This window comes from Salvelinus sp. IW2-2015, unplaced genomic scaffold (assembly GCF_002910315.2).
Source record: "Salvelinus sp. IW2-2015 unplaced genomic scaffold, ASM291031v2 Un_scaffold83, whole genome shotgun sequence".
Classification (NCBI taxonomy): domain Eukaryota; kingdom Metazoa; phylum Chordata; class Actinopteri; order Salmoniformes; family Salmonidae; genus Salvelinus; species Salvelinus sp. IW2-2015.
In genome coordinates, this window is record NW_019942514.1 from 4808964 (window position 1) to 4823154 (window position 14191).

Below are 14191 nucleotides of genomic sequence, written 5' to 3' on the forward strand. Positions count from 1 at the left end.
CTCCCCCAATAATCCTCCACCGAGATGATGATGGTSCTGGGCCAGTGGCGGCTGCTGCCACCCTCCCACTGTGTCTAGAGGGCAGAGCGGAGGAGGAAGGGTGGGGGCAGGGCCTACCTGCCAGCTGGAGGATTCTGAGGAGGGCTGAAGGGCCATGATGGGGCCCAAGGAATCTCCCCCTCCTTGTCCTAGCCTCCCCTTACCCAGACAGACAGAACCCATCCCTGTCTGTCTGCACGGGCCAACTCGGTCCCACCACCACCAAACGAGTCAGTCTCCATACTGCTATATCTGGCAGCCAAGCCCAGTGGAAGGATCCATGCCAGGGCACCAGACTCCCCCCTCTCCCTCCCCTACTACCATCCCCACCCCCATGCCCTCCCACTCCACTCACATCACGGTCCCCATCGCTCCTCTCCACACCACGCTCATTATTCATGTTCTGAGGGACAGCTTTCATTTGATCTATTACTTAGAATGGGACCAGGGTTGCTTTGCTGCTGCGTCCCGCCTGGATCTTTCATTATTTGATGGAGGTTTTTCTACGGCTGGGTCTCTGTTGTGCTGATGAAATATTGAAGGGAGTAGTGTAGTGGAAAGGGTCCCCATGCTGGACTATACCTGTTCTTCTCAGACAGACCACTCCTTCCTTTATCCAGAAGGGCACTGGGGTTGACTTTTTTCTTCAACCTTCAGTGTGCTACACTCTTGGAAGTAAGGGTACGGTGTCCCCTGAGGTACAAAATAATCACAATACACAAAGTACATTCAGAGGTACACGTAATAAACTCACATGGTTCTATCTTTTAGGGTACATGTGTGGATAAAGAGAATAATCCTACYTTTTTGTACTCCATATTTTGAATATATACTGTAAGGGAAAGGAAAGGGAAGGTGGATACCTAGTCAGTTGTCCAACTGAATGCATTCAACTGAAATGTGTCTTCCGATTAAGAGCCTTAATCGACATCCACGTCTGTAGGTACAATCGTCACACTCTCACTTTCAAAAAAAGGGGTACAATGTGAAGGTAGATTTCTGTTTCCCAGGGTACAAATGTATTTTGTGTACCCTCAATACCCTTAATTTCAATAATTATTCATTTTTGTCAGCTAAAACGAATAGCTTTATCACTGGGTACCCTAAAAAGGCAAATTTGTACGATAATTATTATCATCATCACATTACCCAGTATCCTAGATTTTTAGTAGAGTTGTTTTTAATATATGTGTTTTTGCATYTAGACCTACGTTGARTGATTGATTKATCTTATACTACACAAAGATAAATAACATACCTTTTTCTAAACAAATCCAATTAGTTAGTTAGATTTTTTGTACCCTTTATGGAAATGGTTGTTCCAGTTTATAAGGCTTAGGTAGTCTCCACACAATGTTTCTAACCCTGACAGTCATTATGAATACAGGTTGCGGATGAAAAGAAATTCCAACTGTTGAATATGCTAACTCTGGCTGTATTCCAATAGGAATTACAAATCACTTAGCAAGCAAGCATAATGTGACTTGCAGTTAGGGGTTTAAAAAWAWATATATATTTCACCTTTATTTAACCAGGTAGGCCAGTTGAGAACAAGTTCTCATTTACAACTGCGACCTGGCCAWGATAAAGCAAAGCAGTGCGACAAAAACAACAACACAGAGTTACACATGGGATAAACAAACGTACAGTCAATAACACAATAGAAAAATCTGTAAACAGTGTGTGCAAATGAAGTAAGGAGGTAAGGCAATAAATAGGCCATAGTGGCGAAGTAATTACAAATMAGCAATTAACACTGGAGTGATATATGTGCAGATGAGGATGTGCAAGTAGAAATACTGGTGTGCAAAAGAGCAGAAAAACAAAYACAAATATGGGGATGAGGTAGGTAGTTGGTTGGATGGGCTTTTTACAGATGGGCTGTGTACAGCTGCAGCGATCGGTAAGCTGCTCTGATGCTTGAAGTCAGGGAGATATAAGTCTCCAACTTCAGTGATTTTTGCAATTCGTTCCAGTCATTGGCAGCAGAGAACTGGTTAGGGTTAGGGTTGTTAGGGTTGTTTTGCAACCCTAAGCAGTTAGGGAAATTCCTGGAAATGGGAGGGGTAAGCAGTGTTGTACCAGTTTAAGTGGTCCATGGTACATGTTTGCCACTTACAAGGAACAAATGGCTTTGTTACTGTGGTGGTACTATATAAAAGCAAAAATGATGCTTTTGTACCTGTGGAGAAAGGTACTATCTGAGCTATGAACTGGGATACAATTATGTACCTATAACTGGGGTACAATTATGTACCTATAACTAAAAGTAAAAAGAAGGACCTTACAGTGTACCACGCTAATGACAAGCGGTTGTACCCCTTGTGGAACAAAACTAAACCTATATTTCTGAAAGTGTACGTTTATGTACTGAAATGTTCCCTTGAATTGAGTTAATAACTTTTTTCGAAAACAAAAGTTGGATCTTTGTGTGGCAGTGTCATCTTGTTTGGATGTAACGTACATTGCTTAGGACTTCACTACGCCTTGGGGTAGAACATTCAGTAACATCACTCTTGAATGTTCTACCCCCAAGAATGACAAGAAATTAACAACATCTAAGAAATATGTTAGACATCATGCTACTACCACATAACTATACAGTTCTGCCTTGAGCCTATGACACATGATGCCAAAGTAGATTGGCCTGTGGCATTACTGGCACCAGTCATTCTGCTTTCCCACCACAGAACTTTAGTGTACTCTTGAGACAGAAGCTGTTACTCAGTTTTACATTTTAGATTTGAAAGGAATATCTATAAACATGAGCAGAGCTTTTTCTCTGAGTAACTGTTTAAATTCAATACATTTTTAGTCAGACTTACAGTAAACAATTGGAAACTGCCCCGGACTGATACATTTTAGTACCACAGGTTTTAACCCAAAGCAATGCAATTTTCACTCCTTGCAATACCAATTGTTTCGACTATACTGCAAAGACTTGCATTACCTGAATAATTTCAACAAACATTATATAATTCCCAGGAATATACGTTACAAAATAATTCTGGATGTTAGTATTCAAAARGATAGCATCTCTCCAGCCATTGAAAACACTGAACGCAGTAATTGGATGAAGAGGTTGCCTCTGCTGGTGCATCACTGTAAAAGAGATGGGTCACTCTGTCTTCTCCGGCCCACAGTCTTGTCAAGATCATATTAACTAAAACCTCTAATTAATCGTCCCATCACTGGCCAAATACAGCTTCCTACAATATAAATTAGTTACTGTATATGTTTAAGTGTGGGTGTGTGTGCATTGGTGATAAAGGGGAGGGAGCGATACAGAGTCAAGAGAAAGAGGGAGTGTTTGTGTGCATTTGTTTTTGTGTACATTTATGTGTGTGTGTGTACATGTGTGTATGTGCATGAGTGCACAGTTTGCATTTTCATAAGCACATAATGTGCGCTGCTTTCACTGCCTCATACGCAGTTATTTTCCAGTGGCACAATACATGGCATCTGTCACAGAGGTGAGGTGTGCTTTTCAATTGCACACAGCTCACTCACTTACACTGTAGTTGACAACTACCTGCATCAAAGCATCAGAGTACCTGTGCATAAAGAAAACACTCCTGACATTGCACTGTATAATACTCCTTATATAAYACACTCGGACAAGAACAGCTCAGAGCCAGACGTCTGGTATTTGCAACATGTTTCCTTTAATTTGAAATAGTACTCAAACAAATGAGCYGTGTTATTGTAATGTGAAATGTATCATATTGCTCTGTGCGTGCGTTTCAATCCCTCGGTCCATATAGCGACTTCAAAAGGAAAATGTAGAGTTAGCTGCTGGCCCATACGTTTCAATGAAATAGAAGTGACTGATGAATATACAAACCCTCCCTTTCATTTCCTGAATCTCAGGCCTAATAAAAATGGTTGTCACCGCGGGCTGTCTGGCTGCATATCCCTAAGTATCACCACTGACAGAACACAATGGCATTCATAATAACGTTTCTCCTCATCTCACTGATGGCAGTCATACAGAATAGGACATGTTGTGACATGCACTGTAGAGGGTCTGGAGCTGGTCGGGGCTTGGCTCGATCTCGTGTGTGTGTGTGTGTGTGTGTGTGTGTGTGTGTGTGTGTGTGGTGTGTGTGTGTGTGTGTGTGTGTGTGTGTGTGTGTGTGTGTGGTGCTGTGTGTGTGTGTGTGTGTGTGAGTGAGTGTGTAGTACTGGCCCTTTGCCATATGAGGCTTATCCCCCAGTCCAGACCCCCTACTACACCCTGCCCTCTTCTCACTAGCCCTGCCTCTGTCAAATCAATGGCACTCTACTACCACCTAGTGGACCACAACGGAATATCAGCCATCTGGGGCAAGACTGGGAGAGGAGGAGAGGAGCTGTTTACAAGTGGCATTTTTCCCTAATTAAAAGTAGCACTTGTTGGAGCACTTGGTCTGGAGAAGGACTGGCATCCACAGTGACGCAGGCCGGGCCCTCAATCCGCTGGTAAGCCTCCTCCACTCTGCAGACAAAGAGAATAAGTAATTATGTTCCACAAATTAACAAAGCACTTCAAATCTGGGTCAGCAGTACTTTTGAGATGGTATACCAAATGAATTGCTTTTCCTGATCACATGAACTAACCAGGAAAAAGCTAAGGGCCATAAGCATGAGTAAAGCTATAAAATAATGATCWCAATGGTTTTCGATAGTTGTATGTCAATTTTAGACTGCAAATTGCTATGCCTTTGCCTGGTCCATCCATATACCGTAATATATTTCACACAATAAGTACCAAAACATATGGCCATAGTGGACACTGAGCAATAGTAAGAACAATGGTCTAGAAGATTAAAAAACAACAACTGACAGCACACAATCATCATGCCAGAGGTTTGGACAGGTGATGGACTGAGAGCCAGAGTCCAGACTGTCAACAGTGATCAACAGCCGTCTTCCTTGAGGATAATGACTGCTGGTTGAATATCTGGTGAGCCCATGTGAAAAGCATTCATCCCAAATGGCACCCTATTCCCTATATGGCGCACTACTTTTGACCAGAGCCCAATGGGCCCAGGTCAAAGGTAGTGCACTATGTAGGGAATAGGGTGCCATTTGGGACAAACCCCAGGATGTCGGCGGGTAGAATGAACGAAAGTTGCCATCGACCAGTCTGACTACTACTAGCAGTGCGTAATGGAGCAGACCAACTCAGCAACTAATCACTTGTTCTTTCCTCATCAGATGGTTCCCCTCGGGATGGTAATTGATTGTTAAGTGTTTGATGGGTCAGACTAAGACGGAGTAGGACCTGATGTCCTCACTCAATTAAGTACAGTAGTGTGTGTGTGTGTGTGTGTGTGTATAGGGTGCGGACATGTTTAACTAAACTTATGTGGACCAGAATAGTAAACAAACCAACATTTGACCAACTGGGGACATTTTGTCAGTCCCCACAAGGAAAAAGGTTAATTCTAGGGGGTTTATGGTTAGAATTAGAAGTTAGGTTCAGGAAAGTAGGATTTTCAATGGGAATCAATTGTATGTGCCCCCAAGGTTGGTTAAACAAGACTGTGTGTGTGTGTGCGTGCGTGCAGATCACAGTTAGTGATGCTCATCTGACCACTTCAATTCAGCAGTGTGTAAGGTATGTTAATAAACCGCTGTAAAGTGTGTGCGTTCCCCACGCCGTTATACATACACCGAAACAGTAGGTGCTGTCAATATATTGGAGTAGAACATGTAATATGTACTACTGTATATCTACACACTTCAGTAGTGTGAGCTGTATCACATTCTAATACAGTGGTAAACTTGAAGTATAGTTTCGTCTGAATTTCAGTCATCTTACTTTTTGGTCAAAGTAGAGGGGGGATAGATGAAGGGGAGACACTGGAGGAAGGTTGGACACAGAGATCAAACCCCGGCCTCTGCGGTCGACATGTGCGCTTGAGACAGGTGTGTCCCCACTAGACCACAGCCTCTGCACAAGAAATCTTACTTCTGTCTGAACAGGTGATTGGCCTCCAGCTCCTCCTCCTCCATGGTCTTGTCCTGACCTCTGACCTGTAGTCTCCTCATCCTCTCCTGTGAGCTGAGGCTGAGCATCAGCACCAGGCTGGGCCTCAGGAGGTCCCCCGGCCAACCATACACCTCACTGCCAGCCTGYGGCAGGTTACCCAGCTTACCACCCACCGCCGTGGCAATGGCGTAGGCTGCCGTGCTGTGCCAGTACCTGGGAGGAATGGAGAGTATAGGGAGATGGTGGGTTGTTGTGAGCCTCAAAGACCAGAGACTATGTCTGGTATACTGGAGTTGTTTGGTGGTTCATTCACATGTTGAAAATTGGAACCGTTGCTGTGCTTTTCCACTTTTATGACATTAAAGTGGCATAAAGTGGTATAAGGCAATGTGTTTGAGTTACACATTCGATTTGCACCATACAATGGCCATGTCCGAATAACCGTACTTGCTTTCTAAACAGTAGGCTGATTGGGTATGTGAAAATAGAAKGTTTTATAGTATGGGATATTTATTTTCGACCTAAGCTTGTCGCCTGCCTTCCCGTCTTTGGGACGACTCCCATTGTTAGGGCAGAGACGTGCATCTCATCAGTATATACAGATCTCTGGTGTAAGCATACTGTAAACGCTCATACAAATGAAAAATAACAATGATGAACTTTCATTCGTAGGCTAGGTTGCAGCCCCCTCATGATTGGTATAGGGAAAATGTGACTATCATGTAGCAGCCTAAACATATCGATGTTACATTGAACTGGGTGAACGGAATATGAATGACAGTCATCCAATATGCTGTAATAAAAACAAGTTCATGCTCCAAAAAAAAAAAGATTGTCCTCCCTCATCTTAAACGGCACCGACAGCCACTGATGGTTAGTACACGGTGTGTAGTTTTAGTAAGAAGTAGGCAAAACAGATTTCAGACACAGCCATGCATTCAGAAGGGATGACATATCCCAACTCATCAAACTTGCTACAATACCAAAGCTATTTCATCCTGCCCTTACCTGTCTACAATGACAGGTGCTTGTCTGGCCTCCTGGCCTATCTGTCCTGCTGTCAGGTAATTCCCAAGGGCGTAGAAGGCCCTGCGGATGAGGGGGGGCTCAGTGTCGAAGCGGGCCCTCCATGGGGACAGACACTGCGGAGGGGACTTCAGGAGAGTGGCCCCCAGTGCCTCCGTCAGGGACTCAGTCAGAGTGGTTTTACCTGAGCAGTAGTTGGAATGCAGAGAAATTAGAGAAGGAAAAAAAAGAGAGAAATTTTAAAGCATTGTAACTGACTGAAAGAGCATTCAGTTTTGTATGACCTGAGTTTTTCCTGACCATGTGACGTGATCAGAAAGGAAAACTCCTGGCCGTATACTATCGGCTACATTGAATTGGCAAGGACAATAGTGAAGTAGTGATGGTGTTAACCTGTAGCATCCAATCCCTCTATGACAATAACAGGAAAGTCTGTTTTCTCCTTAGACTTGAGTCGCTGGTCCACAAGCTCCAGCACTGCCTTGGACTCGGGGATGATGTCAACACACTACAGATGAGGAGGAAAGTAGATAGGGATGAGATAAAGTTGGAGTTGGCCTGTTTGAATATCATGTTATTCCTTTGTCCACCACTAGAGTGTGACATTGCTATGTTTTTTATTTTGTCTCTGACTGCACACAGTATATTAGGCTTATATAGTTTACCACAGTATGAGTTATAATACCCATACTCAAACACGGAATTGGAACAGCATTGCAAACAAGACACTCTGGTTTGACATTGGACAAATATGGTTAGAAAGCCTATTTCTCTGTCCATTCTTCCCCATTCACCCCTATTTTCACTATCCACCTTTCTTTTGAGACTTTTTCAGCCCAACATTTTCTCTTGATTGCAAGCCGTTTTTCCCTAATCAACACACAAAGTAATATAAAAAATAAATGTAATAGTCATTGGTGATTTTATCAACGTAATCTATATTAGGCTATGTCATTGACATTTAACTGATTATATAGCCTATTAACCAGATGTGTTAAAAATGTTGTTTAATTTGCAGCGTAAGCCTATGAATTGGGCTGCTATTATGTTCAGTTCCTGAGACTTTTAGCTGAGAAAAAAGTTGGGRCAAAGCAAAACCTATTGCCSACCCCTGCTGTACACAGTTTAGCTGGGATAGGAGGGGGGCTGCAGTTTCTTGTCTCGCCTAGTGCGGCAGAACGTCCAGTGCTGGCCCTGTCTGTAAATTCAGAGCGTTGTCAGATTGTCAGTTCATAAATTCAGAGCATTTCGCTCTTGGAGCCTTCAGAGCGCACACTGGACTCTGGTCGAGGAGTAGGGTTGATCCGAGTGTTCTGACCTCACAACGGCAGTCAAGCACCAAAGCTAACTGGCTAAAGTTGGCTAGCTTGCTAGTTACTTCCAGACACAAATGAGAGAAAACCTCACTCTGACTATTTTACTCAAACTAGCAGAGCTGGTTAAGACTGTTTTCATACTAGCGTGTTAGTGACTGTAACGGTGCTGCTAGTGTAACTAGTGATGCACCGACATTAAACTTTTGGCCAATGCTGATATCCGATATTTAACATTTTTACGACCTTTTTAGCATTCTAGTACAGGTAAATAGTTAACATGCACACATGTACGCAGCAGTCTAAGGCACTGCATCTCAGTGCAAGAGGCATCACTACAGTCCCTGGTTCGAATKCAGGCTGTATCACATCCGGCCGTGGTTGGGAGTCCCATAGGGCGGCGCACAATTGGCCCAGCGTCGTCTGGGACGTCATTGTAAATAAGAATTTGTTCTTAACTGACTTGCTTAGTTAAAAAAAGGTTACACARGCACTGACCAAAAAGTTATTTTGGTGGCATTTACGTATGTCCCCATTACCAGTAAAACATAATCAAAACCTATTTCCTTCACTTACTTGCTGTGCTGTTTCATTGTTCATTTGTTCAGTTGTTTTCTTCTCAACCAGGATTTCTATTAGAGGACGACCGATTATGATTTTTCAACGCCGATACTGATGCCGATTATCGGAGGACCAAAAAAAGACGATATAGATTAATCGGKCGATTTTTATACATATATTTGTAATACTGACAATTACAACAATACTGAATTAACAATTTTATTTTAACTTAARATAAAAAATAAATAAAATCTATTTAGTCGCAAATAAATAATGAAACATGGTCAATTTGGTTTAAATAATGCAAAAASACAGTGTTGGAGAAAAAAGTAAAAGTGCAATACGCGCCATGTAAAAAAGCTAACGTTTAAGTTCCTTGCTCAGAACATATGAAAGCTGGTGGTTCCTTTAAACATGAGTCTTCAATATTCCCAGGTAAGAAGTTTTAGGTTYTAGTTATTATAGGAATTATAGGACTATTTCTCTCTACACCATTTGTATTTCATATACCTTTGACTATTGGATGTTCTTATAGGCACTATAGTATTGCCAGCCTAATCTCAGGAGTTGATAGGCTTGAAGTCATAAACAGCACAATGCTTGAAGTACAGCGAAGAGCTGCTGGCAAACGCAGGAAAGTGCTGTTTGAATGAATGCTTACGAGCCTGCTGCTGCCTACCACCGCTCAGTCAGACTGCTCTATCAAATATCAAATCATAGACTTAATTATAATATAATAAACACACATAAATATGAGCCTTAGGTCATTAATATGGTCAAATCCAGAAACTATCATTTCAAAAACAAAACGTTTATTCTTTCAGTGAAATACGGAACCATTCCGTATTTTATCGAACAGGTGGCATCCCTAAGTCTAAATACTGCTGTTACACTGCACAACCTTCAATGTTATGTCATAATTCTGGAAAATTKWMMAKYYTRWWTMWRYGTKWMWYWTYGTKWMKAKWSYMRTRSKKWCYYMRCYSYRSGKSCKAYSRGSRSCAWARWSCRMRARWRWSSRTGWKRKMYWWGCAAGAGAAGTGACACAATTTCCCTAGTTAAAATAAATTAATGTTGGCAGGCAATATTAACTAAATATGCAGGTTTAAAAATATATACTTGTGTATTGATTTTAAGAAAGGCATTGATGTTTATGGTTAGTTAAACATTGGTGCAACGACAGTGCTTTTTTCGCGAATGAGCTTGTTAAATCATCACCCGTTTGGCGAAGTAGGCTGTGATTCGATGATAAATTAACATGCACCGCATTGATTATATGCAACGCAGGACAAGCTAGATAAACTAGTAATATCATCAACCATGTGTAGTTAACTAGTGATTATGTTAAGATTGATTGTTTTTTATAAGATAAGTTTAATGCTAGCTAGCAACTTACCTTGGCTCCTTGCTGCACTCGTGTAACAAGTGGTCAGCCTGCCACGCAGTCTACTCGTGGAGTGCAATGTAATCGGCCATAATCGGCGTCCACAAATGCCGATTACCGATTGTTATGAAAACTTGAAATCGGTCCTAATTAATCGGTCGACCTCTAATTTCTATCGAACGCTGTTTGGGTCTTTGCGTGTCAAAAAAAATACACATCAAATAACACTATTTTATGTGTCAAATAACACAACATAATCTGTTTCAGTTGCTATAGCTAGCTAACTATATAGCTAGGTGTCATCATCTAAAATAACCCTAATTTATATGACAGTTCTTATTTGATTAATGGTGGTCAGAATCATCTATGTGAAGCTAGCCACAATACGGATTAACCACAATAGTGGACTTTGCAGTTAGCCTTCAAAATAATAGTATTGCATAATTCCACTATTCGTATTCATTTGCATCACTGTCAATGACATACTATTATTTTGGAGGCAAACCGCAAAGTCCACTATTGTGCCTAATCCTTATTGTGGCTAGCTTCACAACACATAACCAACTCCGGTCGAGCCTCACTKGCCAGATGAAGCTAGCTGGCTGCTCATAACGTTAGCTTTGGGCAACAGGGTTAAGTAGCTGGCTAGCTATTTATTTTCATGAACTGAAGTTCAATTTCAATAGGCGAACAACAAGTGGCAACCTAGCTAATACTTACTCACAAGGATTCGTAAATCATTGCTAAGAATAATGAAAATGACTAGTTACAACTGGTCATTGTTTTCAGGCTGGTTGTATTGGTGCTAGCTAGGTACCAAGCTAAAGCTAGCTACCAATGCAGTATTGTAAACACATCGTTCGTGGCCGGTGTTTGCTTGTTTGCAGACTTTTTTGTACAGCTTTGACAGTGCTACTGTATCTGTTTTGACATGCGAAGACCCAAACGGCGTTCCATAGTATGTATGTCTTGAAGCTAATAGCAGTGACGCTATTACTGTGTAACTCCAGTAGGGCAACATCTGAAAAATAGCGCACTTGGTAGTATGTACCGGTGCCGACCAGTCGGCGAAAGCCAACATCACCCATGACAGAGAACGYTTGATTGTCAAGGACAATGAATCCCATTATCTTGGCTTTAATGGGTTTTGCCTTTTGAGTTGTCTCGCTGAAATTTTCTTACTCTTTCAAATGACTGCTCGACTTGTTGACTGCTTGATCCACACAGCATACTTTGTGGGCTAGGCTATGAATGCTGTGTTGCACGTGTAACGCAAAATTATACGTGGCGTTATTATGTCATGTACCTACGTTATATAGGTACGCACGGTAGCTTTGACATCGTTTTTTAACATCGGCTTTAACCTAGACATACTGATGGTGGCATTTTTAGCTAARATCGTCAGATTCCGATATGTTCACCAATATATCGTGCATCCCTAGTTTTGGGATAAACGCCGAAAAAATGTGCGTTCGTAAATTCTCTCTGGCTATCTACTCCGATTTCAGACCACTCTCGACTGAGTGTGCCAGAGTGCAGAATAACTGATGACTATACGAACGCACAGCGAACTGTGTCAGTAAACGTCTGCAAAAAAACATTTACAATGACGGCCTACCCCGGCCAACGCTGGGCCAATTGTGCGTCGCCCTATGGGACTCCCAAACACGGCCGGATGTGATACAGCCTGGATTCGAACCAGGGACTGTAGTGACGCCTATTGCACTGAGATGCAGTGCCTTAGACCACTGCGTCCATGTGTGTGTGTTAACTATTTAACTGTACTAGAATGCTTAAAAAGCAGCAAAAATTTTAAATATCGGTTATTGGTATCTTTTTTTTTACAAGGAAAATATCGGATATCAGTATTGGCCAAAAATGTCATATTGGTGCATCACTACCCAAAATCCTATGCAAACCAGATGTAACTKATTTCGAGGGTTTTAGGATTACAAACTGGCCAGCTCTATACACATAATGACAACTGCACAAATACACCGCAACATGTGTCAACTGATTTGAAACATAAAAGTGTCACTATTCAAACCTGTTGCAGAACTTTGTAGGCATCCTCAAAACTGTAGAACACGTCATAGTTGATGATGTTGAGAGTTGAAGGATGATGCTCTGGCTTTTCAGCAGGTACCACGCAGTATTTCTCCAACACCTCCCCCCAACCGTCTTCTGTATTGGACCACAGGTGTTGCGACCACTGTCTGTCCTCTCCCTCGCACAAGTAGGAGCATACATAGACTGGGTCATTGCGAAGCAACTCTCCTAATACTCGTTCAGTCGCTGAGGACTTAGATGCGTCTTTGAGAAAATATCCTTTGATGACAGAATCTTTGACYTTAGGCTGAAATGTGGACATTTCCAAAATCGTACATTCCGGAGGTAACTCTTTTGAAAGTTTGTTTTTCAGTCCRCCATAAAACTTTGCTCTTTCAATTTTGTCATCGCTCTGGACATGGAGCGAGTAGCATATTTCATCAGCGAGGACATTCCTGAACACTTGTGGCCGCTCGCTACGCTTGCTTGCTAGGGCGAAGTAGATTGGGTCAGAATTCGTATCGAAGTCCACTGCAAAAACATAAGAAGACCACTGGCCCAACCGAGACATCATGCGTCTTGCCATCTTGAATCAAACCACGAACAAAATGCACTCATCTGAATCACCACAGACGCGCACGCCTGATTTGGGAAACTGAGGGGGAAACGAAACTTATAGCGCTTGACAAGCAAACCGAAACTTGAGCCACTTGACCCATAAAACCAAAAACGAAAGTAATAAGGTGTGCCTATCATAATATGGCTGTTTGTTACCTACTGTCCCATGGCCTCACCTAAATTACACAAATGAGTCAGCTAATTTGCTTAGCACTATTACGGTATGAAGGCCATTTTCAAAGCGCAGGCTTTTTATTATAAGCACTTACGTATGTAGGTATGTAATAGGACTGCATTTGAATAAATACACTATTTTATTTTCAAGTTATTAGAGCGCTGCAGTGATGGTCATTTAGCCGAGTGCACCACACTCATACAGTAGGTAGCTCACTGGGCACGACAAAGACGTCAGTCAACGTCTAGTTTTGATTTAGCCTACATTTGCTTGAGTCGTCAACAAAGGTGAATTAAAGGTGAAATCGACAACAAAAAATGACCATGACATTGGATTRAGGTTCAAAGCACTTTTTGAAAATCCAATCAGTTATCCACGTTGATTCAACATGATCACATTTAATTGCTTGGTTGAAATGGCGTGGATTCAACCCGTTTTTGTGGGAGGCCTATTAAACTTTGGAATAGAAACTGCCCAGGTGACGTTTTGAAGATCAGTTACATTACAACGCCAGGAGGCGCTTCATTTATTGCGGAGTCAAGTTGGCCRTGCATCAGATGTTTCAATTGGACAGGACAGCTAAAGACTAGTAATATTGTTCTACTCAAGTCGTGTTTGTGAAGATGTTCCTACAGCCCTGCATAAGTTACCTCCAYTGCATATTTGCAACTGGCCTGGCCTGGATCAATGTGCGAGGACAGCAGGTGCGCGGCGCATCACAGTTCTCATCTACAGGAAAAGTCAATCCAGCTACAATCAAGTTGTTGCAAAAGACAGTATCTAAAGCTGTGGCAACTRCAAGCAGTGTCAATTATATTTGGTCCTACTCATTGAGGAAGCAAAGAGAGGTTTACAGCTTCTCAATGAATCTGGTAAATTTGCCCGAAGATTATATTTATGCATTTTAAAATCTCTATTTAAATTCACATTATATGTTATTAGATTAGTATTACAGKCTATTTCTATCTAATTTAATATTATATTCAGTGTTTATTAATGTCTGAGAGCCTTTCATACACGACAGAGGTGATTTCTTGGGGAAATTAGTC

The 14191-nt window shown here is 41.9% G+C and overlaps 1 protein-coding gene across 1 annotated transcript; it reads right to left on the reverse strand.

Annotated features, from left to right (window-relative positions):
• Positions 1 to 4136: 4136 nt before the first annotated feature.
• Positions 4137 to 13035, reverse strand: LOC111968379 (cytidine monophosphate (UMP-CMP) kinase 2, mitochondrial). The gene is made up of 5 exons (XM_024135145.2): positions 12348 to 13035; positions 7436 to 7550; positions 7025 to 7226; positions 5996 to 6229; positions 4137 to 4516 (listed from the first exon to the last, which is right to left on the reverse strand). The coding sequence occupies exons 1-5, from the start codon at positions 12933 to 12935 to the stop codon at positions 4396 to 4398; spliced, it is 1260 nt and encodes a 419-aa protein (XP_023990913.1). The 5' UTR covers positions 12936 to 13035; the 3' UTR covers positions 4137 to 4395.
• Between the last annotated feature and the right edge of the window lie 1156 nt (positions 13036 to 14191).